Source organism: Giraffa tippelskirchi, chromosome 10 (genome assembly GCF_054371585.1).
Source record: "Giraffa tippelskirchi isolate mGirTip1 chromosome 10, T2T-mGirTip1v1.2.pri, whole genome shotgun sequence".
Classification (NCBI taxonomy): Eukaryota; Metazoa; Chordata; class Mammalia; order Artiodactyla; family Giraffidae; genus Giraffa; species Giraffa tippelskirchi.
The window spans coordinates 160,220,775-160,246,984 of record NC_137284.1 but is presented as its reverse complement, the minus strand read 5'-3'; the positions used below and the strand labels follow the sequence as shown (position 1 = coordinate 160,246,984).

General features: G+C 40.1%; 1 protein-coding gene across 16 annotated transcripts in view; it reads left to right on the top strand.

Annotated features, from left to right (window-relative positions):
• Positions 1-25,549, top strand: part of LMBR1 (limb development membrane protein 1) — a 138,365-nt gene extending 112,816 nt beyond the window's left edge. For 8 of the 16 annotated variants that reach the window (XM_081535397.1, XM_081535396.1, XM_081535395.1 and 5 more), the window contains 2 exons: positions 20,202-20,363; positions 23,696-25,549. In XM_081535397.1, coding sequence (XP_081391523.1) covers positions 20,202-20,363; positions 23,696-23,781 — 248 coding nt within the window. In that variant the 3' untranslated portion in view covers positions 23,782-25,549. The remainder of the gene's footprint in view (positions 1-20,201; positions 20,364-23,695) is intronic. The other 8 variants (XM_081535401.1, XM_081535400.1, XM_081535399.1 and 5 more) reach the window with 2 other exon arrangements.
• Positions 25,550-26,210: the final 661 nt, after the last annotated feature.

Below are 26,210 nucleotides of genomic sequence, written 5' to 3'. Positions count from 1 at the left end.
AAGGCAGCAGTGAATTTGAAAATAAATTTTGTGAGATTGCGGACATGTTCTTTGTTATTCTTAATCAGAAACAACTGAGGGATTGGCCGTTTTTACCTTATTCTTTATTTGAAATCTCTTAACAGGAAATATTTTCTCAGATACAACCAATAGACTTTGAAATACCGTTACTAATTTCTATTATGAAATTATTTTTATAGTTATGGTTTCATCTCAAAATTCTTTCTGTAAATTGTAAGTTATTCAAGGCCCAAGCGCAGATATATATATTTTTAAAATTTATATGGATGCTTACTCTATTAAAACAAAAAAACCCAACTTATTCTTCCAAGTCAGCTGGAATCTTTTTAGTATTTCCATGTATTTCTCATCTGGGTCCCCTCTAGCCCATCATCTTGCAGGAGATGAAGTGGATTATTCTCTCTTGTTCCTTGATGGAGGGAGCATGTTTAGACACTGGTCCTTCGCAGGAGAGGTCTTTATCTGGGTTTTGTGAATATACTACTAATCTTTACCCCAAGCTTTCCGTCTCCAATGTGAATCAGAAAGAAACGATCCTTAGACATGAAAAATGAGAGCTCAAAAGTATAAATCATAGTATATATTCCTAGTTATGACTTTCATGTAAAGGTAGCTCGAAGCCCTGTATTGAAAATTTCTTAGCAAAAAATTGTATATGACTTAATTATATTCTCTTGTATCGAAGAGAGCAATAAATGAGCGGTATGACTAACTTTTGATTGATTACTAATGGTCTTATAACTGAACAATAAATTTGTGTATGCAGTTAGGATTTTTGATAGTAAAGAGAAAGCAGCCTCCGTCAAATGTCTGAAAGCGTTCAGAGGGCCGCTGCTGCTCACTCCCTCAGCATCCTGGTCCCCAGTGTCCGCTTGTTGCATCCCTCTGACGCTGTTTTTGTGTCGGAGTCCCTGCTGCCTGAGAAGAGGTTGTATTGGCCACACATTCTAAAGAATTTAGCCAGCTGTTGACATACATTCAAATCCCTTGAATTTAATTTGATATAAAATATTTTTCATGTGAAGATAATTTCAGTTAGGATTATTCAGTTGGAAGATGTAAGATGTAATGTTTTAAATGTAAACCACAGGAAGGTTATAATTTGCACTGAGAACCAAGACCCTCCCAACCTGGCTGAGAATACTTCAGAGCACAGCTGTGCACGGCCAACTCGGAGACCGAGGAGCAGATTATCTCCTCTTTATAGGAAGTTCTGCTTTAAAATTAGTTTTTAACAAGTATGTACGTGAGTAAACTCCACTTATAAAGGATATTAAAAATTAGAGCTCAGGCTTGAATTCCTTGTGACCACCACTTTTAATCCCAGTCCCCTCTTCAGAGTTTCCAAGAACCAGTTTAATGTGTATAGTTACTTAAAATCTTTTTCTGGGTAGACACACACACACACAGACACAGTATTGTGTAGAAAATTTAAAACTCTCACCTGGGTATTGCTTTGTGTGACTCCTAACTTCGGTGTCCACCCAGTAGGAGGAGTTAGAAGAGGAAAAGCTTTGGAACTCATTTCTTCTACCAGAATTCAGTCAGCTGAAAATGAATTTCAAACCAGAATACTTAGCTCTTCCTGCTCGGGTCACCTGTGGCCTCCGAGTTGCCCAGTTGTGTGGGTTTGCTGTTGTCTTAATTGTCCTGCGGCGCTCGCTCTGTGTAACCCCTCAGATCTCCTCTCTCTCCATTTCTGGCCCCACTGTCTTTTTCTCCTTCTCCGGACGTTCTTCAACTGTCTCTCTCCCTGCTCGTCAGCTTCACCCACACGCTTGTCCTCAGACCCACCGCCCATCCCCGAGCTAGGAGTGGGTGACCCCGGCTCTGTCCTGCACGTGCTGTCCCGCAGCAGGACCCCTACGCACATGCATGTGTGAGTGTCTGCCCTCTCTCCCTCCCTTGTCCTTCCCTTTCAGTCCTCAGGCACCTTCTATGGCCAAACCAGAGAGTTGGGAGTCACGTTAGACACCTCTGCCGTCTTGCACGAACACCGAACGGCGCTGCCTGTTTTCATCTTGTTAATCTCGCTCACATCCGGGCTTCCCTGGTGCTCCAGTGGTTAAGACTCTGCGCTTCCATTCAGGGGCATGGGTTTGACCCCTGGTCAGGGAACTAAGATCCCACATGTCACACAGCACGACCAGAAAAAAAATTTTTCTCAGATTGACTCTGCCTTTCCATCTCCTTTATTAAAGTAAAAGTGAAAAGAATCAGACTTGTTTATCAAGTAATCAAAGCAGAGAGTTGAGTGTATGATTTTATTATAGTATTTTGTTGTAAAGGATTGTTCATGAGCTGGGTTCTAAACACGTGTTCTTTTCTTTGAGGAGGGTGGAGTAAGAAGTGAAACCAAAGCAAAAGCATCAATGTTAGTCACTCAGTTGTGTCTGACTCTTTGTGACCCCCATGGACTGTAGCCGACTGGGCTCCTCTGTCCATGGGCTTCTCCAGGCAAGAATACTGGAATGGGTTGCTATTTCCTTCTCCAACCCAGGGATTAAACCCACATCTCCTGCATTGCAGGAAGATTCCTTACAACTGAGCCACCTGGGAAGCCCTAAAAGCACCAGGAAAGTGTTTAATTTTTCAGATGAGGATGTGACATTGAGAGCTATTCTGGAGGCCCCATCTCGAGAGATTTTCTCTAGGAAGAGAGTGGACAGTTACCATCTATTGGAGATCTTAAACTTTCACTTGTTTTAAAATTAGCACTTTAGGTTTGTTCTTGAACTATGATTATAGTTCTCTTTCATTTAACTTTAGTTTGTATTAAAATTCTCATATATTAGTTCATCTGGACTACTAGGTTAAATTGCCTTCACATTAGGACAAAAGGTATGTGTAGCATATAAACAGTCATGACTAAAATCGATTTGATATTTGCAAATACACTTTCCCATCTCCAAGCCCACACTGGCTCACATTGTTCCCGCAAGCCTCTCTCCAGCTTTGCTCTGCCTCTCCAAGCCTTCTCATCCTGTAAGGACAGGTCAGATCCTCTGTCACATGTGAAAGGTGTATCGGATTCTTGTTTCAGCCATGTGTTACACTTGTTTTAGCAAAATTAAAAAGAGAAAAAAGAATGAAGCATTGGACACATGCTCCAGTGTGTTTGAACCTCAAAAACATTGTGCAGAGTGAAATAAGCCAGGCACAAAAGGCCACATAGTCTGTGACTCCACTTACACGGAGTATCTGAAATAGGAAAACCCCTAGAGACGGAAAGTGGATTCATGGTGGCCAGAGGTGAGTGGGACGGTGGGGAGGGCTGGGGTAGTGATAGAGATGTTTCACAGTTGGATCGAGATGGTGCCTAATACTTGTTCTCTTTACCACTGGCTTGACTTGTAATCTATTCCCGAGGGTAAATTTTTTTCTTAAATTTTTATTTGTTGATTTTTTTAGCATAGTTGACGTACAATATTAGTTTCAGATGCGCAGCACAGTGATTTGATGCTTATGTACATTATGCATTGATCCTCATGATAAGCTTAGTGTGAGCATCTATCATACAGAGTTATTACAGTGTTATCAACCATATCCTCTATGCTGTGTATTAAGTCCCTGTGGCTTATTTATTTAACACCTGGAGGTTTGTACCTCTTGATTCCCTTTGCCGCTTTCACCCACCCTCCCGCTTGCCTCCCCTCAACCTGTTTGTCCTCTGTATCTATGAGTCTGTTTCATTTTGGTTTTTTTTTAACTTCCACCTGTAAGTAAGATCATATGGTGTTTGTGTTTCTCCGTCTGGCTTGTTTCATGATACCTCTCAATCCATCCATGTGTTGCAAATGGCAAGCTTGCAGGGTTTTTATGGCTGACTAATACTGCATCGTATGTATATAACTGTTGTATGTCCACACGTCGCTTACCTGTCCGTCAGTCAGTGGACACTTGAGGCACCTCCACGTCTTGGCTGTTGTGCACAGTGCTGCAGTGAACGTCCAGGTGCATAGAGATCTTGAGTTAGTATTTTGCTGCTCTAGCCTTCCTTTCATTTCTGTTTGCATGAAATACTGTTTTCCATCTCTTTTCTTTCAGTCTGTATGTGCCTTTAGATCTGAAGTAAGTCTCTAGTAAGTAGCATATATACGGGTCTTGTATTTTTCTTCTTTTAGCCACCATATATCTTTTGATTAGAGCATTTAGTTCATTTATATGTTGTAAATAATTATTCATGGGTACTTATTTATCACCAGTTTGTTAATTGTTTTTCAGGTTTTTGGGTAGTTCTTTGTTTCTTCTTTTCTTCTCCCTTGTGATTTGATGACTTTATTTAATGTTATGTTTGTATTTCCTTCTGTGTAGTTTTTGTGTATTTTTACTGTTTTTATGTTTGAGGGTACTATGATATTCATGCATATCAACCTTCTCTGTATAGAGCAGTCCATTTTAAGTTGATGGTTGCATCAACTGGAGCAGTTTGTAAAAGCACTACACCTCACCCTCCCCTTGCTCACACTTTATGGTTTTGACATCACATTTTACATCTTTTTATTTTGTGTATCACTTGACTATCTGTTTTAGAGACAGATGATTTTTTACTACTTTCATTTTTTAACCTTTATACTAGCTTAATTAGGGCTTCCCAGGTGGCTCAGTGGTAACAAATCTGCCTGCCAGTGCAGGAGATGCAGGAGATGTGGGTTCGACCCCTGAGTTGGGAAGATCTCCCGGAGCAGGAAATGGTGACCCGCTCTAGCATTCCTGCCTGGAAGATTCCATACATAGAGGAGTCTGCTGGGCTGCAGTCCATGGGGTGGCAGAGTCAGAGATGACTGAGCACACACTGACTAGCTTTGTAGGTCACTGGGCTGCCACCTTTATGTTTGCCTTTACCAGTGAGACTATTTTTCTTTCATAATTTTCTGGTTTCTAGTTATGGCTTTTTCTTTTCCCTTTAATGAAGTTCCTTGTTAAGCCAGTTTAGTGGTGATGAACTAACTTTCTTAGCTTTTGCTTATCTAGGAAATTATTTCTCCTTCAGTTCTAATAATCTTGCTGGTTAGAGTATTCTTGGTTTTGTCTTTTCCCTTCAGTACTTTAAATATATTATACCAGTCTCTTCTGGCCTGTAAAGGTCGTACTGAAAAGCCCAGCTGAATTGTGGGGTTTCCCTTGAATGTAATTAGTTGGCTTTCTCTCACTGCTTTTAAGAGTCTTTCTTTAATGTTTGACATTTTAATAATAATGTGACTTGGTTTGAGTCTCTTTGGGTTCATCTTATGTGGGAGCACATCCTCCACCCCTCTTCCCCACCAGAGTTTACTCATGCTCTAATGGATGGTTCAGCACCCCTCTTTCTCCTGCAGTGAAAATGTGTTCCTACTCCCAGTGCTTCAAAGACTTCTGCCATTAGATTAATGTCCAGTTTCTGTAAGGTGGCACAGAACGACATTTATACCTAGCCCCACCTGTATGTCCCACTTCAGCTTGCACCCCTGGTTCAGGTTGTAACAGGGGTGCTCTTCAGATGTGTTGGGATAGAAATCAAATACAGTTCTGTCCATTATGTCTTTGAATATGTTACTTTGTCTGTGGTGAATAATTTCATCACCACCTATTCCCTGGCATAACCTAACATGTTATTCGAGAGTCATCTCAGCCATTAACTCCACAGATAAAGTTTTCCTTGAATTTCTCCCCCTTTAAGCTCCCTCCTGCTTACTCCCATATTACTTTTCTCAGTCCTCTGTATATCTGACATGTCACGTATCACATTGTATTCTAACTGCTCACTTTTTGCTTCACAAAACTGTGGTCTCCGTAAGGAAAGTAGTGGTTAGGTGTGTCCGGTGTCTGCATGCAGCATTTAGGACATGTGTGTGCAATGAGGAACTCATATGCTTTTCAGTTTTCCATTTTACTTAACTGTACAGAGACTTTTAGTTGTGCTGAAAGTATTTCATCCATGAAGGGAATAAATGTCATACATATTTATTTGTAACTCTTACAGTACTGTGTAGGGTTAGGAATATGATAGGAACTCAAAAATACTGTAAAATGTAACTCATACCGCAACAGCAAGTACAGAGATAAAGAATTTCTAATTAAATCTGTTTGGCACAGCATGCACTAATATATCCATGCATGGTATGGTGTATATAGTGTGAAGCCTGTTAAATACATTTTAACAGCTTTATTGAAATAAATGAAAATGATATATTGTCAACTGTACTCATTTAAAGTGTGTAATTTGATAAGTTTTGACTTAACGTGTATAACTGTGAATCTGTTACTGCAATCAAGTTAGTGAGCAAGTCTGTCACCCTCAGATGTTCCCTTTTGGCTCCGTATAGCCCCTCCCACATACCTCTTCCCACCTCCCCCCCGCCCCCAGGACCCCAGGCAACCACTGACCTTTCTCTAAACATAAAGGTAGTTCACATTTCCTAGAATTCTTTGTAAGTAAAATCACTTACTATGAACTATTTTTGTTTCTTTAACTCATTGTATTTAAGATTAATCCATGTTGTATGTGTCATTAGTTTATTTTCTATTATTGCATTGTTTGTATATATCACAATTTGTTTTTGTGTTCACCCATTGAAGGACATTTGTGTTGTTTATAGCTTCTAGCTACTAATATAAATGAAGCTGCATGGACATACACATCTAAGTCTCTGTATTCATTTCTCCTGGGTAGTAACTGTTAATGGAAGTGGCATGCCTGGGTGTACACTTCAGTTTTAAAGGAGTGGCTAAACTGTGTCACTGCTCACGCCATCTCCTGTCTCCATCGCAAGTGCGTGAGAACTGCTTCCTCTACATCCTTGCCAATCTTTGGTTTAGTCGGTCAGTTTAATGTCAGCCCTTCTAATAGGTGTACAGTGAACTTAACTTGAATTTCCCAGATGACTAATGTGCTCATTTGTCATCTGTATATTTTCTTTGATGAAATAATTATTCAGATCTTTGGCTCATTTTAAAAATTAGGGTGATTTTTGTATTGTTGAGTTTTTTGTGCTATTTACATATTCTGGATAAAGATTCTTTATCAAGATATGTGATTTGAAAATATTTCCCCCATTCAGTGGCTTGTCTTTTTATTCTTTTACCAATATTTTAGAAAGTACAGACATTCTTATATTGATGAAATCAGATTTACCAAATTTTCTTTTATGGATTGTGCTTTTGGTGTCATAGATACTAAGTCTTCCTCTAAGCAAGGTCACAAAGATTATCTCTTGTGTTTTCTTCTAGAAGCTTTATACTTAGGCCTATGACCTCTTTTGAGTTAATGTCTATATATAGTATGAGATATGAATTAAAGTTTATTTCTTGGCATTTGGTAAACAATTATTGTAGCACCACTGCTTGAAAATTCTCTTCCACTCAATTGCTTTTGAAACTTTGTTGGAAACCAGTGTCCATCTCTGTGTGAGTGTGGGTCAGTTTCTGAACTCGGCTGTGTTCTGTTGATGTCCTTGTCTTTACACCAGTGCTACACCGTCTGGGTTAATGTGGGCTGATGATGAGACGAAAAGACATGACGCTGCAAGATGAACTGCCCGGGTCAGTAGGTGCCCAGTGTGCTACTGGGGATCATTGGAGAAATAACTCCAGAAAGAATGAAGAGGCAGAGACAAAGCAAAAACAACGCCCAGCTGTGGATGTGACTGGTGATGGAAGTAAAATCCGATGCTGTCAAGAACAGTGTTGCTTAGGAACCTGGAATGTTAGGTCCATGAATCAAGGTAAATTGGAAGTGGTCAAACAGGAGATGGCAAGAGTGAGCATCAATATTTTAGGAATCAGTGAACTAGAATGGACTGGAATGGGCGAATATAACTCAGATGACCATTATATCTACTACTGTGGGCAAGAGTCCCTTAGAAGAAATGGAGTAGTCCTCATAGTCAACAAAAGAGTCTGAAATGCAGTTCTTGGGTGCAGTCTCAAAAACAACAGAATGATCTCTGTTCGTTTCCAAGGCAAACCATTCAATATCACATTAATCCAAGTCTATGCCCCGACCAGTAACGCTGAAGAAGCTGTAGTCAAACTGTTCTATGAAGACCTATAAGACCTTCTAGAACTAACACCCAAAAAAGATGTCCTTTTCATTATAGGGGACTGGAATCCAAAGTAGGAAGTCAAGAGATACCTGGCGTAATGGGCAAATTTGACCTTAGAGTACAAAACAAAGCAGGTCAAAGACTAACAAAGTTTTGCTAAGAGAACGCACTGGTCATTGCAAACACCCTCTTCCAATGACACAGAAATGACTCTACATATGGACATCACCAGATGGTCAACACTGAAATCAGATTGATTATATTCTTTGCAGCCAAAGATGGAGAAGCTCTATACAGGCCACAAAAACAAGACCAGGAGCTGACTGTGGCTCAGATCATAAACTCCTTACTGTAAAATTCAGACTTAAATTGAAGAAAGTAGGGAAAACCACTAGACCATTCAGGTATAACCTAAATCACATCCCTTACAATTATACAGTGGAAGTGAGAAATAGACTCAAGGGATTAGATCTGAGTGCCTGAAGAACTGTGAACAGAGGTTCATGACATCATACAGGAGGCAGTGATCAAGACCATCCCCAAGGAAAAGAAATGCAAAAAGGCAAAATGGTTGTTTGAGGAAACCTTACAAATAGCTGAGAAAAGAAGAGAAGCGAAAGGCAAAGGAGAAAAGGAAGATATACCCATTTGAATACAGAGTTCCAAAGAAGAGCAAGGAGAGACAAGAAAGCCTTCCTCAGTGATCAGTGCAAAGAACTAGAGAAAAATAATCGAATGGGAAAGACTAGAGATCTCTTCAAGGAAATTAGAGATCCCAAGGGAACATTTCATGCAATGATGGGCTCCATAAAGGACATAAGTGGTATGGACCTAACAGAAGCAGAAGAGATTAAGAAGAGGTGGCAAAAATACACAGAAGAATTGTACAAAAAAGATCTTCACGACCCAGATAATCACGATGGTGTGATCACTCACCTGGAGCCAGACATCCTGGAATGTGAAGTCAAGTGGGCCTTAAGAAGCATCACTATGAACAAAGCTAGTGGAGGTGATGGGATTCCAGTTGAGCTATTTCAAATCCTAAAAGATGATGCTGTGAAAGTGCTGCACTCAATATGTCAGCAAATTTAGAAAGCTCAGCAGTGGCCACAGGACTGGAAAAAGTCAGTTTTCATCCCAATCCCCAAGAAAGGCAATGCCAAAGAATGCTCAAACTATCGCACAATTGCACTTATCTCACACACTAGCAAAGTAATGCTCAAAATTCTCCAAGCCAGGCTTCAACAGTATGTGAACTGTGAACTTCCAGATGTTTAAGCTGGATTTAGAAAAGGCAGAGGAATCAGAGATCAACTTGCCAACATCCATTGAATAATCGAAAAAGCAAGAGAGTTCCAGGAAAACATTTACTTCCGCTTTATTGATTACTCCAAAGCCTTTGACTGTGTGCACCACAGCAAACTGGAAAATTCTTAAAGAGATGGGCATACCAGACCACTTATCACTTATGCACTGCAGTCTGTGGGGTCACAAAGAGTCAGACACGACTGAGTGACTGAAGTGGAGCTGATGATGAGACTGGACACCAGGTACTGCGAGACGCTCAGCTCTGTTCTTGTGTCCAGAGTGGTTTTAGTTATTCAGAGGCCTTCTGCGTTTCTGTATGACTTTTAAAAATAGCTTGTCATTTTTCAAATAAATGTCTGTTAGGATTTTGATTTGGATTGTGTTTAGCCTATAGAACAAATTGGAGAGGATTAACGTCTCTACAATATTGAGTCTTTCAGTCCCTGAACACTCTGTACTTATTTAGTTCTTTAATTTGTCTCACCAGTTTTTGTAGCTTTTTGTTTACATCTTGCACATTTGATGTTTTTGTGAATGGTGTTTTTTAAAAATTTAGTTTCCAATAGTTCATTTGTAGTACATAGAGATGCTATTGATTTCTGTATATTGATCTTTTTCAGCATTGCTCAGTTCATTTATTAGTTCTGTTATTTGTTTTATAGGTTTCATTGAATTTTTTACTTTGATGTTTATGATTCTGTGAACAAAGACAGTTTCACTTCTTCCTTTCCAGTATAGATGCTTTTGTTTGTTTTTCTTGTCTATTGCGTTGTGTAGAGGGTCCAGTACAGTGTTGAATAGAAGTGGTGAGGGCAGATGTTCTTGACTTGTTCCTCATTGTAGTGGGGAAGCATTCTGGTTTTTACCACTAACTATTATTAGCTATAGTTTTTGTTACTTTGTTTTGGCAGACGCCTTTTACAGGTTGAGGAAGTTCCCTTCTTGTCCTGCTTAGCTGGAGTTTTTTATCAGGATTGGATGTTGGATTTTGTCAAATGCTTTTTCTTCCTCTGTTGAGATAATCATTTTCTTTTTTAGTCATTGATGCCGTGTTCATTTTTTTGTTTGTTTTATTTTGTTTTACTTTCTGTTTCATTTTGAATAGTGTCTGTTAATAATGTCTTTTTTTTAAAATTAGTTTATTTATCTATTTTTTAACTTTACAGTATTGTATCTGTTTTGCCATACATTGACATGAATCCACCATGGGTGTACATGTTTTCCCCTTCCATGTTAATAATGTCTTAAAGTCTACTAATCTTTTCTTTTGCAGTGTCTAATCTGTCATTAATTCCATCTAGTGTATTAGTCATACCTTACATTGTAATTTTTCTCTGCAGAAGGTTAATTTGGGTCTGTTTTATATCTTTTATGTCTCTGTTTAACAAGTTCAATCTTCTAACTTCTGAAATGTAAAAAATATAGTTATAATTGTTTTAATGTCCTTGCTAGTCATTTTATCGTCTGTGTCATTTCTGGGTTGGTTGTTTTTCCACAAGCCAGTGTGTTGATCAGTTCTCAGGTGAATACTCAAGAGGTCCTCTGTCTGCCTCCCAGGTTCCCACCCTGTGCAACTGTCTAGCCACTGTGCTATCCCAGGCTCCAGCTGCACCTCTTTAATGCAGTGAGGTGGCTAGATTCTGTCCCTGTTCCTTTCCACTCTGCATTCAGGAAGCCCTCTTTAGGTAGGAGCTATGGCAGACAGAGGACCACTTTGCTTGTTTCTCATCTCTTAGCATCATTGATCTTCACTGCTAGATGTCCAGGGTCTTGAATAGCACAATTTTGTATATTTTGTCCAGTTTTTTGATTAATGAAAGTGTGAGAGACTCTCTTTTATTTAGCTTTGGGTGGACTCTGAAGTCAATGAACATATTTCTAATTGATGTACTATAATGAAAACTTGTTTGCAGAATAAGACTGGTCAGATTTAAAGTCTTTCCTTTAACAACATTGTCTTCCATTACCCCTAAAAAGTGGGACCTCTTGTTAGTTTTAGAACTTTTTGTGTGTGTGTGAATAAATAAAACAATTTACAGTGAACTTATTTACATTAGTCCTGAAATTAATGATGTTCATGATTAATTATGGATTTTATTATTTTATATTATTTTAAGTCACATTTAATTTTTGACACTGTATAGGTAAATTTTATATCAAAAGCCTGGTTTTAGAGAAGGGAATTTAAAAATCTAATCAAGACAATAATTTATACTAACTATTATGGGAATCCAGAGAGGGGAAAATGTGTTAATCCCAATATTTTGTCAGAGAACATTCAGTTTATAAATTTGCTTTCTATAACAAAATGTATGTGCTCTTTTTGGCAGTCTTGCATTAAAGCCATGGATATTCATGGCAGCCATTTGTATGATATGCCAGCAAACATGATTTATTGAGAAAGTTACTTTAATGGTCCTTTCAGTGTGTCAAGCTTTATATATTCGCTCACAACTTCTTGCTAGTTAGGGAACATGAATATGCTTGCTAAAAGTCAAAGTTGACTCAGGTGGGCTAACAAACGTAAATTATTCTCTTGACTCATATTGCAGGTGGAGTAATCAGCTCTTTCTTGAAGTGAGGTTTTGTACCTTAGTTCTTTTATAGGTATGGATAAAAAAAAAGATCTTTATTCAAGGAACTATGCATAAGACATTTTCAGTTTAATCCTAGTGCAGGGAGCTGATTTTGTGGTTTATTGTGAAGAGTATTTTATTGACAGATAATTCATATAATGTGACCGTATGCTTAGCTGCTGCTTACCTAACTGAGCTTCTTACCTGGTATATCCTTTAAAGAAATGAACTTCTGAATGGAAATAAACTTTTCAGTATTTGACTAGGAGAGTTGTAGTTGTTGTGTTCAGTCGCTCAGTCGTGTCCGACTCTTTGTGACCCCATGGACTGCAACACGCCAGGCTCCCTGTCCTTCACCATCTAGTGGAGCTTGCTCAAACTCATGTCCATTGAGTCGGTGATGCCATCCCACCATCTCATCCTCTGTCGTCCCCTTCTCCTGCCCTCAATTTTCCCAGCAGCAGGGTCTTTTCCAGTGAGTTGACTCTTCACATCAGGTGGCTGAAGTATTGGAGCTTCAGCTTCAACATCTCAGTCCTTCTTCCAATGAATATTCAGGGTTGATTTCCTTTAGTATTGACTGGTTTGATCTCCTTGCAGTCCAGGGGACTCTCAAGAGTCTTCTCCAGCACCACAATTCAAAAGCATCAATTCTTCAGTGCTCAGCCTTCTTTATAGTCCAACTCTCACATCCATACATGACTACTGGAAAAACCATAGCTTTGAATAGACAGATCTTTGTTGGCAAAGTAATGTCTCTGCTTTAATATGCTGTCTAGGTTGGGCATAGCTTTTCTTCCAAGGAGGAAGCATCTTTTAATTTCATGGCTGCAGTCACCATCTGCAGTGATTTTAGAGCCCAAGAAAACAAAGTCTGTTACTGTTTCCATTGTTTCCCCATCTATTTGCTATTTAAGTGATGGGACCGGATGCCATGATCTTCATCTTTTGATTGTTGAGTTTTAAGCCAACTTTTTCACTCTCCTCTTTCACCTTCATCAAGAGGCTCTTTAGTTCCTCTTCACTTTCTGCCATAAGGGTGATGTCATATGCATATCTGAAGTTATTGATATTTCTCCTGGCAGTCTAGATTCCAGCTTGTGCTTCATCCAGCCTGGCATTTCACATGATATACTCTGCATATAAGTTAAATAAGCAAGGTGACAATATACAGCCTTGACATACTCCTTTCCCGATTTTGAACCAGTCTGTTGTTCCGTGTCAAGGACAGTTAAATAACATTAAATAATTAAAATTATCTTATGGTTAGTAGTATTTTAAAATTTGCTGCCTCAGTACCCCTTTATGTCTTTAGTCAGAAATTTTGAAGTGTTTTACATTTGTACAAGTCTTATTAACATGTTATTCACCCAGGGGATTTTTGCAGAAATTTGTGCCTGTGGCTGACTATTTGTTATGTAAGTGAATAGTGAAACACTTCGATCAGTGTTTGGGTAACAAAAGACATATTAATACATCTCTGGTCAATAAGTTGTTAAAACTTTTAAGTATTGCTATTTTTTCTTCAGTGTTGGTATTATCGATAAAAAAGTACACTAGTCCAAATGGACTTTATAGTTCAGTCACCCAGCTGTGTCCATCTCTCTGTGACCCCATGAACTGTAGCATGCCAGGCCTCCCTCCTGTATATATATATGTGAGTGTGTGTGTGTGTGTGTGTATGTATTTATATATACTTATATAGGCTATCCCATCTAAAAGCAGAATACACATTCTTTACAAGTGCCCAAGGAACAGTCTCCAGAATAGATCACATGCTAAGCCTCAAAACAAGTCTTGGTAAATTTATGAAAATTGAAATCATATTAAGCATCTTTTCTAACAGCAATGCTTTGAAACTAGAAAGCAACTACAATTTTAAAAAAATTCTTGGGGCTTCCCTGGTTTGTCCAGTGGCTAAGAATCCATGCTTCCACTGCAGGGGGCATAGTTTTGATCCCTGCTTGAGATCCCACATGCTGTGTGGTGTAGCCAAAAGATAAATAAATTCTCTGAATCACCTTTGCAGAGAAAATAAAAGTGTATAAAAAAACAAACAAAAAACTTCCCAGAGCACAAACATAGGGAAGCTAAACAACATGTTCCTAAGCAACCAGTGGGTCACTGATGAAATCAAAGAAATTTTAAAATACCTATAGACAAATGAAAACAATGAGCCCAAATCTATGGGATTCAGGAAAAGCAATTCTAAGAGGAACATTTATAGTGATACAGGCCTACCTCAGGAAACAGGAAAATTTTCAAATAAAGGATCTTATAGAGAAAGGAGAGCAAACAAAACCCAAATCAGTAGAAGGAAAGAGTCATGAAAAATCAGAAATAAATAAAATGAAACTTAAAGAAAATAGAAATCAGTGAAATTGAGAGCTGGTGTTTTGAAAAGACAAACAAAATTGATAAACCTTTACTCAGACTGATTAAGGAAAAAATGTGAGGGCCCAAATATCAGAAATTATAAAGAAGACATTACAACCTACAGCACAGAACTACAAAGGATCAGAAGAGATTACTGAGAAGAACTGTATGCCCCAGTAAAATGGACCCCCTAAAAGGGGTGGACAAGTTCCTAGAAATGTTACAGTCTCCCAAGACTGAACCAGGAAGAAATAGAAAATATGAACAGATAGTTACTAGTAATGAAATAGAATCAGGAATGAAAACTCCAACAAACACAAGTCCAGGACCAGACGGCTTCACAGGTGAATTCTAACAAACATTTAGAGAAGAGTTAACACCTGTCCTTTTCAGACATTCCAAACAGTTGCTTAGGAAGGCACACTACCACCCTGGTATCCCTGGTATTAAAATCAAAGATATCGCACACGAAAATATTATAGTCCAATATCACTTGAGTCAGCATGTGCAAAAATCCTCAACAAACTCTTAGCAAAGTGAATTTATCAGTACATTAAAAGGATCACACACTATGATCAAGTGGGATTTATTCCAGGGATGCAGGCAAGGACGGTTAAATGTCTGCAAATCAATGTGATATATCAAATTAAGAAACATGAAGTATGCAAATCATATGATTATCTCAGTAGATACAGAAAAATCTTTTGACAAAATTCAGCATCCGTTTATGATAAAAACTGCACAAATTAGATAGAGAGAACATTCCTCAACATAATAAAGGCAATATATGATAAACCCACAACTGACATCAAACTCAGTGTTGAAAAGTTGAAAGCATTTTGTTAAAGATCAGGAACAAGATAAGGATGCCCACTCCCTCGCTTTTATTCAACACACTATGTGAAAACCTAGCCACAGCAGTGAGACAAGAGAAAATAACTAAAAGGAAGCTAAATTAGAGGGAAAGGAAAACTATCGCTGTGCTCAGGTGACAGATGCTAATAGAATCCTACAGACCCTGCCAAAAACCACTAGAGATTATCAGTTGAGCTCAACTTTATGAACTACATAAAGTTCTAGGATGTAATATTAATATATAGAAATCAGTAGACAGAAATCTGTTGCATATCTCTCTACTAAAAACAATCAGAAAAAATAATTTTAAAAAAATTGCATTTACCATTGTATCAAAAAGAGCAAAATACCTAAGAGTATATCTAAATAAGGAGATTAAAGATCCTTGCTCAGAAAACTATGATGTTGATGAAAGAAATTGAAAGCAACAGAAACAGATGAAGGGAAATACAGTGTTCATGGATTGGAAGAATTAACACTGTTAAAATGACCATACTACCTAAGACAATCTACAGATTCAGTACAATCAAAATACCAATGATATTTTTCACAGAACTAGAACAAATAATTCTAAACTTCATGTGGAACTATACAAAAGATACTGAAGTACCAAAACAGTTTTGAGAAAGAAGATTAAAACTGGAGGTCAGTGTGCCCTGATTTTAAACTATACCACAATACTACATCCCTCAAAGCAGCATGGTACTGGCACAAAAACAGACATATATATATCAATGGAACAGAATAGAAAGCCCAGAAATGAATCCATCCACCTATGGTCAATTAATCTATGGCAGAGGAGGCAAGAATAATATACAACGAGGAAAAGAAAGCCTCTTTAGTAAATGGTGTTGTAAAAAACTGGACAGCTCATGCAGAAGAAACTGAACCATGCTCTCACATCATGTACAAAAATAAATACAAAACAGTCTAAAGATGTAAATGTTAGACCTGAAATCATAAAACTTCTAGAAGAAAACATAGGCAGTGTGCTCTCTAACATTGGTCTTAGCAATATTTTGGGGAGATCTGTTTCCTCGGGCAAGGGGAACAAAAGCAAAAATAAGTACATGGGACTACATCAAACTAAAAAGCTTTTGCACAATGAAGGAAACTCAACAAAATGAAAAGGCTGCCTACTGAATGGAAAAAATATTTGCAAATGATATATCCAATAAGGAGTTAATATCCAAAATACACAAAGGATCAATGCCAAGAAACCAAACATCCCAGTCCAAAAATGGCCAGATTTAAATAGACATTTCTCCAAAGAAGACATACAGGTGGCCAAAAGACATATAAAAAGATGCTCAGCATCATTAATTATTAGAGAAATGCACATCAGAATTACACTGAGGCATCACCTCACACTGGCCAGAATGGCCATCATCAAACAGTCTAAATATAAGTGCTGGAGAGGGTGTGGAGAGAATGGAACCCTCCTGCCCTGTTGATGGGAATGTTGATTGGTTCAGCCATTGTGGAGAACAGTACAGAAGTAACCTAAAAAACTAAGAACAGGGCTACCATGGGATCCAACAGTCTTACTCCTGAGTAGTTTTCTGAAGAAAATGAAATCCCTAATTAGAAAATAAATATGCACCCCTGTGTTGATTGCAGCATTGTTTACAGTAGCCCAGATACGGAAGCAGCCTAAGTGCCCATGAGTAGGTCGGTGGATAAAGGTGTGGTACGTGTGCGCACACACACACACACACAGGGATATTACTCAGGCATAAAAAGATTAACATATTACCATTTGTGACAACATGGGTAGACCTAGAGGGTATTATGCTTGATAAAACAGGTCAGACAGAGCACGACAAATACTGTGTGATCTCACTTACATATGAATATTCTAGAAAACAAAGGAACAAACAGCACAGCAGAATCAGAGTTACAGATACAGAGAGCAGACGGGTGGTCTCCGGGGCTGGTGGTGAGTGGAAGAGAGAGGAGAGGAGATCTGCAAAATTCACAGGGTCTCAGGTGTACAGGGTGGGGAGTATAGTCAATAGCTAGACGGTGATCATTTTGAAATACCAAATCACAGTGTCACATCATAGGAACTTAAATGGTGTTCTAGATTGATTATACTTTAAAAACAAACTCTTAGGAAAAAAAGATCAGATTTGTGGTTACCAGAGGCAGGAGGTAGAGGAGGGGGAATTGGATGAAGGTCATCAACAGGTATAAACGTCCAGTTATGAGATAAATCCTAGGGACGTGATGTGCAACATGACAAATATAATTATTTGCTGAGTGTTATATAGGAGAGTTATTAAGGAAGCAAATCCTAAGAGTTTTCATCACATGGAAAAAAATTTTGAAACTTTTAAAATTTTGTATCTGTTTGAGGTGATGAATATTCACTGAGCTTATCTTAATAATCATTTCATGGTATATGTAAGTTAAACATGCTGTACACATTAAACTTATGCAGTGATACGTAAATTATATTTCAATAAAACTGGAAAAGAAAAAGTACATTTTACAATTATTACTGTGAGAAAATCGTCTCAGACATTTTAGAAAAGTGTTTATTTAAGACTTCTTTTTGTCTATTAGAAGATTTTCAGAATTGAAGAGCTTTGTGGTACTTAGCTGATATTAGATTTCTAAAACGTTAAATTCTGAACAACAAGGCCTCTCAGAACGCGCTGCTGTAATCTCTGATGTTCCGTCTGAAGCCTCAGTGCATCCACAGTAGCACCAGGCTTCGGGGTTTCTGTCTGAGGCCAACCTGAGGTGTCTGGGGCAGAGCCTCTGACAAGAGGGGTTGCTCTTTGCCTGGTGTTTCCCACTGGGTCTTGACCCTTACTCCCCAGATACCAGGGTGGCCCTCTGAGAAGCTCTAGTGAAAGCCCCTTTCCGTTGTTCACAACGTGCCTTCCAGTCTCACCGTGTCTGCCCCTGGCTTCCCTCTCCTGGGGCGCGTGACACAGAGCAAGTACTGGGTGATGCTGAAGTACTAGTGAGCATGTAGCAGAGGTTTCCAAAGTAGAGCTGCTTTCCCCATAAATTCACAAAGTAAATCATTGGGCTGTGTAGAGAAGCTATCAGAACTTGTATTTAGCTTTATTGCTATAATTTTTAAAGTCTTTCTTTTGTGTATAAAATAATATATAGGTCAGTGAGTAGTACATATATAGTTTACAAATAAAATACACATATGATGGGTATAGGTACTCTTAATTTTATTTTTGCTAATGGTAGTGTATGATCAAAAATTTTTGCGACCAGATCGGACTTGTATAGAGCATCTGGGCAGGGGTTTTCATCCTTGATTTGCCACTTCCTATTTAAATGAGCTTCATGATACGCACAGCTGTGTGTGTCCCTCTCCAGATGCTCAGGAGTCGTGGGCTCTAAAGATCAAGGATGCTTATCTGGGTTCCCCAGGCCATGAAACCCCTGAAGTGTGTTTTGGGAGGACTGCATCTTGTTTACAGATAACTTCCTGGGTTAAATTAAGTAGTACTTCATTTGCAAAATAATATATATAATTAGACACATGTTCCTTTTAACAAAGTCTTAGTAAGTCTTCAGTCAGAGAAACTGCTGCCAGATTGTTGCCATGACCTCGTGGTGTAACCTACACTGTACACACTACTAGGGTCTGGGTCCCTTCTACCATCTTTGAAAAAGTATGTTATTGTACATTTCTGTTAATCTTGTATTTCCTTAAACTACTTTAGTAGATCATTGTCTCTCAAATTCAGATACATTGGCCCTGGATACATGTGGTTACACAAGACCTGTGTTTTGACACCTGCTATTTTTCTGTCATCTCCACGAGCTGCTTTCGTAGAGTCTGTCCAGATAGGAGGTGATGGGATTGCATTGAGTGGGGATGACAGTTAAGTTTGAAAGTTAGCTGATGAGGTGAGGTTGAGTTTAGTTAAAGTTGTTCTTGACATTCTTAGGCCACCCTTAAAATGAAAGGTGTATGATTTTAGGTTTCAAGTCCTCAGTGGCTAAAACTGTACACAGCCGTGACTAGCTGTCCAGTTTCTTCCCTAACGAGGATCAGCAGTCCCGCCATCTCTCACTTGACTGACCGTCTGAATACTGTTTTACTGATTTATTTACTTGCCAGTAGTGAGAAAAATCCTTCCACATCCATACTCTGATCCAAGAAGTATTGAGCCTAGGGCACATGCTCGTTGACTAGAATGACTATTCAGACTTTTTTTCTTTTAAAGATAAGACTTGTTTTTTACATGTTACAGGTGAATTTAAGTGGTGATGCATTCAACTGCACTGCATTTCCAGCACACACAACACGGTTACACTGCAGTCCAGCCTTGGCCATTTACTCTACAAGACTTTAGCATCCAATTCACATATGTAATGTGTGTTTTCTTCCCCTTGGAAAGGAACCACTCTATTTGTTTATTTGTTATCTAGTAAGTTTTAAGTATGTGCAAGGCATTGCTCTGGGTTCTGGGATCATAGGGCTGAAAACAACCGAGTTCCTGTTCTTCTGGGGAAAGTAGGCGATAAGTGAACCACAAAAGAAAAGAAACGTTCCAGGCAGTGTGTGCCTTGACGAAACACCGTCAGGGTGGGGGAGCTTGTCGGGGCAGCTGTTCAGGGTAGAGGAGACAGGGGGCCTCTTGGAGTGGGTGCCACGTGACCAGGGCCCTGCAGGGGATGGGACAAGGGTTGGCGGGGGAGAGAGTTTGTCAGGTGTCTCTTCCACCACAACCCTCATTTCCTATTTCGGGGAACGGGCTGCACCCAGCTGCCATACAGCAGCAGCGCAGTGGGTGTCTTGTGGACACAGGGAAATACTGAGCGAATGACCTGGTTCAGCTCCGTTGCTCTCCACTGCCAGAGACTGACGCGTGGACAGTTGCTTAGGCTGACTGGGCTTGGCCGCAGGATCATAACTGTGTGTGTTAACCTAGGATTCCCACTGACAGAAATGGGGAAGGCCATGGAATTTGATCTGATTTGTACTTTATCTTGTTAAATATATATTTATATAAATATATTGTACCTGATTTATTAAGGGCTATTTTATTTATTTTAACAGGAATCACTAGATTTGATCTACTTGGAGACTTTGGAAGGTTTAATTGGCTGGGAAATTTCTATATTGTGTTATCCTACAATTTGCTTTTTGCTATTGTGACAACATTGTGTCTGATCAGAAAATTCACCTCTGCTGTACGAGAAGAACTTTTCAAGGCCCTAGGTAATCCTGAGGTTTATGGGTACTTTTTCTCTCTTTCTACTTTTTAATAATTTTAACTTTTCAGCTAATTTTAAGTCTTTACCCATTCATTTTCCAAATGTGTGAATCCTTCAAGGTCACATTCCTGACCCACTGCTTATTGGTTATGTTCTTGTATAACATTACTTCATTAAGCCTCATCTTTCTCATCTATAAAACAGTGATAATATCGTCGTCAGAACTGTTGTGAATATTAACTAAAATAGTTCTCGTACGGGCCTTAGGGTAGTCCTAACGCCCCGTGAGAGCTCAGCAAGCGGTGCTCTTTCATGATGATGATGAGGGCAGTCGTGATGAACTGAGGGTGAGGTGCAAGGCTTATATTCTGGTCACGATGCCTCTTATTACTGTTTAGTTTAAGATTTTTTGAGAATTGCATTTTGTAAGTTTCAGGCTGACCCACAATTACATTTCTCTTCGTAAGTCAGATAATAATTCAGAATAAAAATATTAGTGTTTGGCATTAATAAGAGAGAGGGCATTTATTATGTGTTCCATGAGTCATATGCATTGAGACATATGCATTGAGACAGTATTAAAAGCTCATAGATTTGGCTAAGCTATAAAAGGTACAGATGTCACCTATGACCGTATTTTTCATGCTTGCTTCAACATTAGTGATAAGCATATTTCAGGCTTTGTATTTTGGGAATACCAGGACAATATAAACTGTCTTGCTTTTAAACCTTCTTGGGTTTAGGGCATGTAATTTTATAAAAGAGGGGAAAGGTAGTGATTTATCGTTAGAAAGTCCTGACATTAGCTCATTTACCTGAATTGACACCGTGTGAATGCTCATATTCCGTGTTCCTTTGTGGCTCTTAGCTATTGCAGAGTGCAGCGTAACGATGGTTCCTTAAGGTCCTGTTCGCACGTAGAGGGATGTCTGCTAGGCAGACCACAGTAAAGCTTTACACACCACCAAGCTTTCCATTTCTGATGCTTAAAAGGATGACCATTGGGAAGGAAAAAGGACTTCAGATAATCTACTCATGTCTGTTTTACTGTGAATTTATCCTAGGAGACGGTGACTGATGAAATACTGGGCAGAAAGGGAAGAGTTACATCTCATTTCAGCTGAAGCCCCAGATACTTTGGGGATTTTAACGCCCAGGTTCCTTAATGCTGGTCAGATTAAAATCTAAAGATGAAGTGGGAATCAAACAGTCCTCTTAGCCAGATGTTTAGAGTTATAATTTCATATTTTAGCCTGTTGTAGCATCAGCAATATTAGTTACCCATAATCTCAGATAGATTCCTACTTATCATTCACTAAAATGTGAAATCACTCAGTCGTGTCCCGACTCTTTGCGACCCCGTGGACTGTAGCCTACCAGGCTCCTCCGTCCATGGGATTCCCCAGGCAAGAATACTGGAGTGGGTTGTCATTTCCTTCTCCAGGGGATCTTCCCGACCCAGGGATCGAACCCGGGTCTCCCGCATTGGAGGCAGATGCTTTAACCTCTGAGCCACCAGGGAAGTCATGAGATGGTGGTAAATAAATTGCAGTAAATTTAGCATTTGAGTTGGGTGTTTTGGGTATCATCTTGCTAAAGAAGTCTTTACTAAACTAGTAAGATAGAATTTAACCTAAGGTGGAGCTTGCGTATGTTGTATTGGCTCTTTGACCACAAGAGGCAGTGGAGTTGTCAGGAGTTATGTAGAACGTCTAATAAACACAGTTTTCATAATGTTTTCTGTTACTCTTCAGAATGTTCAAAGGAGGCAATGCTTGATCCCTAGAAAAAGATCCTCATTAAGTGTATATAATGTGTGAATGATCTGAAATCTTAATATGACTTCCCTGAGAATCATAATTTGATCAGAAAATATAAAATGTAACCACCTCCTTTCTTTTCTTCTTTTGTGTGTTGGCGGTGGGGCGGGAGGGCTTTTTCCCTCCGCTGCTGTGGGTTGAGAATCACAGAGTCTTTCTCATAGAGCATCTGGCACATGGCAACCACTGGGAATTTAGCTGCCGTGATGGTGGAGGTGGTGATTATTTCTACAGAAGAGAGACTTAGTTTTTCCGAGTAGATAACCTGTGTTCCACCCAGGTTTTAGAAGTAACTCGTCAAAATAATGGACCCTGAAGGGGCTTAGTTTCCACGAGGGTGTTGATCACCTGGTGGCTGCACCTTTGCCCGCGTCCTCCTGCAGCCGGCCTGTGTTAGCGCGCTTCCTCGTGTCTGTGTCCAGCAGGAGCTATAGATGCCTTTTGTCACTCAGTGGCTCGGCCACTCCTGAAACCAGCACTGTGTGTGTGTGTATGTGTGTACATTTTTGATTGACTTATTTTTTTCTTCCCAGTCCTCCATCATAGACAGGCTCAGTTATACTTTTTTTCCATTAAGATATGCAGGTGATAGAAACTTTAAAATTTAGAATGTTGTGTTGGCTTGTGAAGGCTATAAAATTGGCTATCAAGTTAGCTAGAAAACTTCCTGAAATTTCAGGGGGGAAAATCATCTTATCCAAGTATATGTTTACAAATATCTGAGCCTCATGAAAATTGTTCTCTGAAAATCTTTTCCATGGATGTGCTGCTTATGTGTTCTTGCTTCGTTTTGTTAAAGTGCTCAGAGCTTTAATACCAGTTAAAGTCTTAAAAATTTCGACTAACTTTTCTGCGTGTGAAGGCACGGTACTGCTCAGTGTGGCAGGTACCCTGGTGAATAATCACTGTATGATACAGAGGGGAAGGGATGTGGCTTAAAAGCCAGGAATGGTCTTCTCCTCTGCAGTGAAGCACTGTCTGCGTTCAGTTTGCTCTTCTGCCCCCTCCTCCTCCTTGGTCGTAGTTTCCGTTGCTTTACTTGCACGCTGAATGTCTTAGTGTGTTTTTCCCTGCATTTTCCTGTGAGTGTATATGTATAAGTGTATTTTAAAACAAAAGTGGGATCATCCTTGGTTCAGGTTATTCCCCAAGAAGGGCATTTGAGGATGGGGATAAGCTTGCAGGAGCAGGTTCATTACAAGTTGTTCTTGGGGCCTGGGTGGAGGGTGGCGCAGGGGCGGGGGCCGTGTGGAGGGCAGTGGCTGCTGCCCTCAGCGGAGGAAGCTGAGCCGGCCCTGTGGGATGCTGGGTGAGGGAACGGCTCCTGCAGGAGGGGAGGCTTGACTTCCCGCTGGGCAGCTGTCTTCAGCAGAGGCCCTGGGGGCTGCCGGTGGGGCACGGAGCCCTTTCATGCTGCAGGGAGTGTGCCACGCAGCCGTCTCCTCAGGAGCGCTTCATGTTCTGCCTAGCCTCTCAGCAGTGCGTTAGTTCTTACATTGTCTTCATTTTTCTGCAGGGCTTCATAAACTGCACTTATCAGATACGTCAAGGGATTCAGACACAGCAAAGCCTTCTGCAAATGGGCATCAGAAAGCACTGTGAGACCCCAGCACCTCTCTGCAGTGGAGAGCCGAGCCCCCCACACTCGTGACATTCCCGCCAGTCGGGGCCGTCCTGCTGACCGTGGTCCATGTGTCGGGCCCGGCCCTGTCCGTGTCCCCGTCTTCGTAATTTGAGGGCTTGGCTGTTGCAGGTCGTCTCCTGTTTGTTTGCCTTTGGGTGGACCTTGTAGTTTCCAGCCAAGCGCAGGCTCCTCTGGGCAGCACATCTTCTGGGGGACATGCTTGCTTGCATCAGCTGTGCAGCCATGAGGATGTGAGAAAAGGCACCTTTGGGGCTTTCTAAGGATTCATTTAAATCTCATTATATAGTCCATGCAAAGTGTAGACATCTACATAAAAGGCATCCTTCCTTAGTCCTCAGATGGGCAGTTCCTGCAAAAAAAATGGAAGTTTACAGGTGTTATTGCAGTGGGTGCATTGAAACTGGAATGGTTGCAAATGACATTTTCTATTTCCTTCAAGAAAAAAACAAAAGCATAGTTCTGACTTATGTTACCGAATATTGACTGGAATTTGAGTTAAGGGAAAAATACAAAACTCTTCTAAACCTGAGCCTTGGTAGAATGCCACAGGAATCCGTCTACTGTCCAGTGTAATAAGCTATGGTAGGATGTGTTACGTCGTCATATTTTCTGACAGTTTATGTGTAAATAATTCAATATTACCTCTCACAACATAGTTGCCAGTGTTGAATGCACTCGTAACTTAGATTTTGCCTTATAGGCTGTATGTACACTCAGTTTTTTTAAAACATTTTTTCAGAAATCGCGTCATTCCCTGTGCTCCTGTGTCCATTATGGAACTGTAAGTGCTCTGTGGTAGAAACCCCTTCTCTCGCCTTCGGTCACTTCTCCACATGCCAAGTTAAACCTCACATTTACAAAAGTGATCATTTAACACCAGAACACATAGCATCGGCCAGCATTCGTGGTGTCAGGACGGTTCTGCAGTGTATTATGACCTCACGCTCATTCAGTTATTAAATTGTAAGTAATTACGGGGACAGGTTCTTGACTTCAAGCCCTCTGAGTAAAAACTATACCATGATGCTCAGTGTCACCTTCCGCTAGGTTAGAGTACCAGAAATCGTGCATGCAGAAGTGGGAGGCGGGGCCATCACACTCTGTTCACATCCTGAGGCCTCTGTAAATACGTGTATCCGCATGCACTGTGTCTATGGCGGTAGAGCATCTGCGTTCAGACAAAAGTAAAAGAATAGTTTTCTCAAACTGTTGAATTTAAAGGTTTTGGGGGGAGAAATTTATGAGAAATAGCCTGTATATATTTGACATAACAAATTTCCTCTAAGAACCAAAATTATAAGAAAAAGTAATCTCAGCCCCATGTGTATACTTCTTTATTTACACCTCTGCACTCCCTTCTGAGTTTCTCTCATTAAAATGCAGCTTTGTTTTAAAACAGAAGAACATTTTGTGATTCTAAATGACCCTTAGTAAATGCAAGCGGTCTCGTATGGGTGAATTTCTCAGCATAATATCCATATACTGAGAAAATTTATAAAAAATGGCTGCTCTTCGCATTAGTTGGAGGTGTTGATTTTTACTGAAACTTGCTTGCTTTGAGCAGACCAGGTCAAGGGGAGAAGAGAAAAAAGTTCCTTTAAATAAAAGAATATCCCTTTTAACTTACAGCAATTTCAGGGCACACATCCAGAAGAGCTTCTGGGTATTTGTAAGATGTCTGAAAATTTTTGAGTAAAGTATTAAACTTTTCAACGTCTGTATCAACTCTTGACTCATCTGAAAGTTTCTTTCCATCAGAGGACTTAAGCCAGGTTGGATTAGTAAGGAGTGAAATGTATAGTGGATTTTTCAAGCTCTCATTGGATGCCTCTTCATTGCTGCGTGGAATAGAGGGATGGTTTTACACCTTGGGTCTCAGACGTGTTCTGTGTGAGCAAATACAGGTTGTTACGTCCTCGGTCTGCACGTAATGACGGCCGCTTGAGGCTGCAGATACCCTGTATGTTCCTGGTCATGTGCACAGCCTCGTTCTGAGCGAGTCGCTCACTCTAAACACAGGCGCTTCTCTCGGACACACGCTGGAGGCCGGTGTGTGGCCCTGTGGCGGGATGGGGATCCCGGGCCCCGCAGCCGGGAGCGCCGTGTGGGGAGGGCCCCGCGCCGCAGTCAGACGCCGGGACTGCCCTCCCCTGAGTGGGCGGCACGTCAGTGACAGGTTCCATCTGTGCTCCTTCCGTGTTTTCTCACTTCTGGGAGCCAAAGCGAGAGGGCAGTGGGCGCTGCCGTTCTCATCGTTCGTTGGCTCTGTGGTATTTAAATATGTTGGTCTCCCATTTTACACATACAGCGTTTGTAATGATCTTTACTGATTTTCCAAGGTATTTCTTAGATGTAAAATTTATTTAGCTTTATGTACATTCTGTAT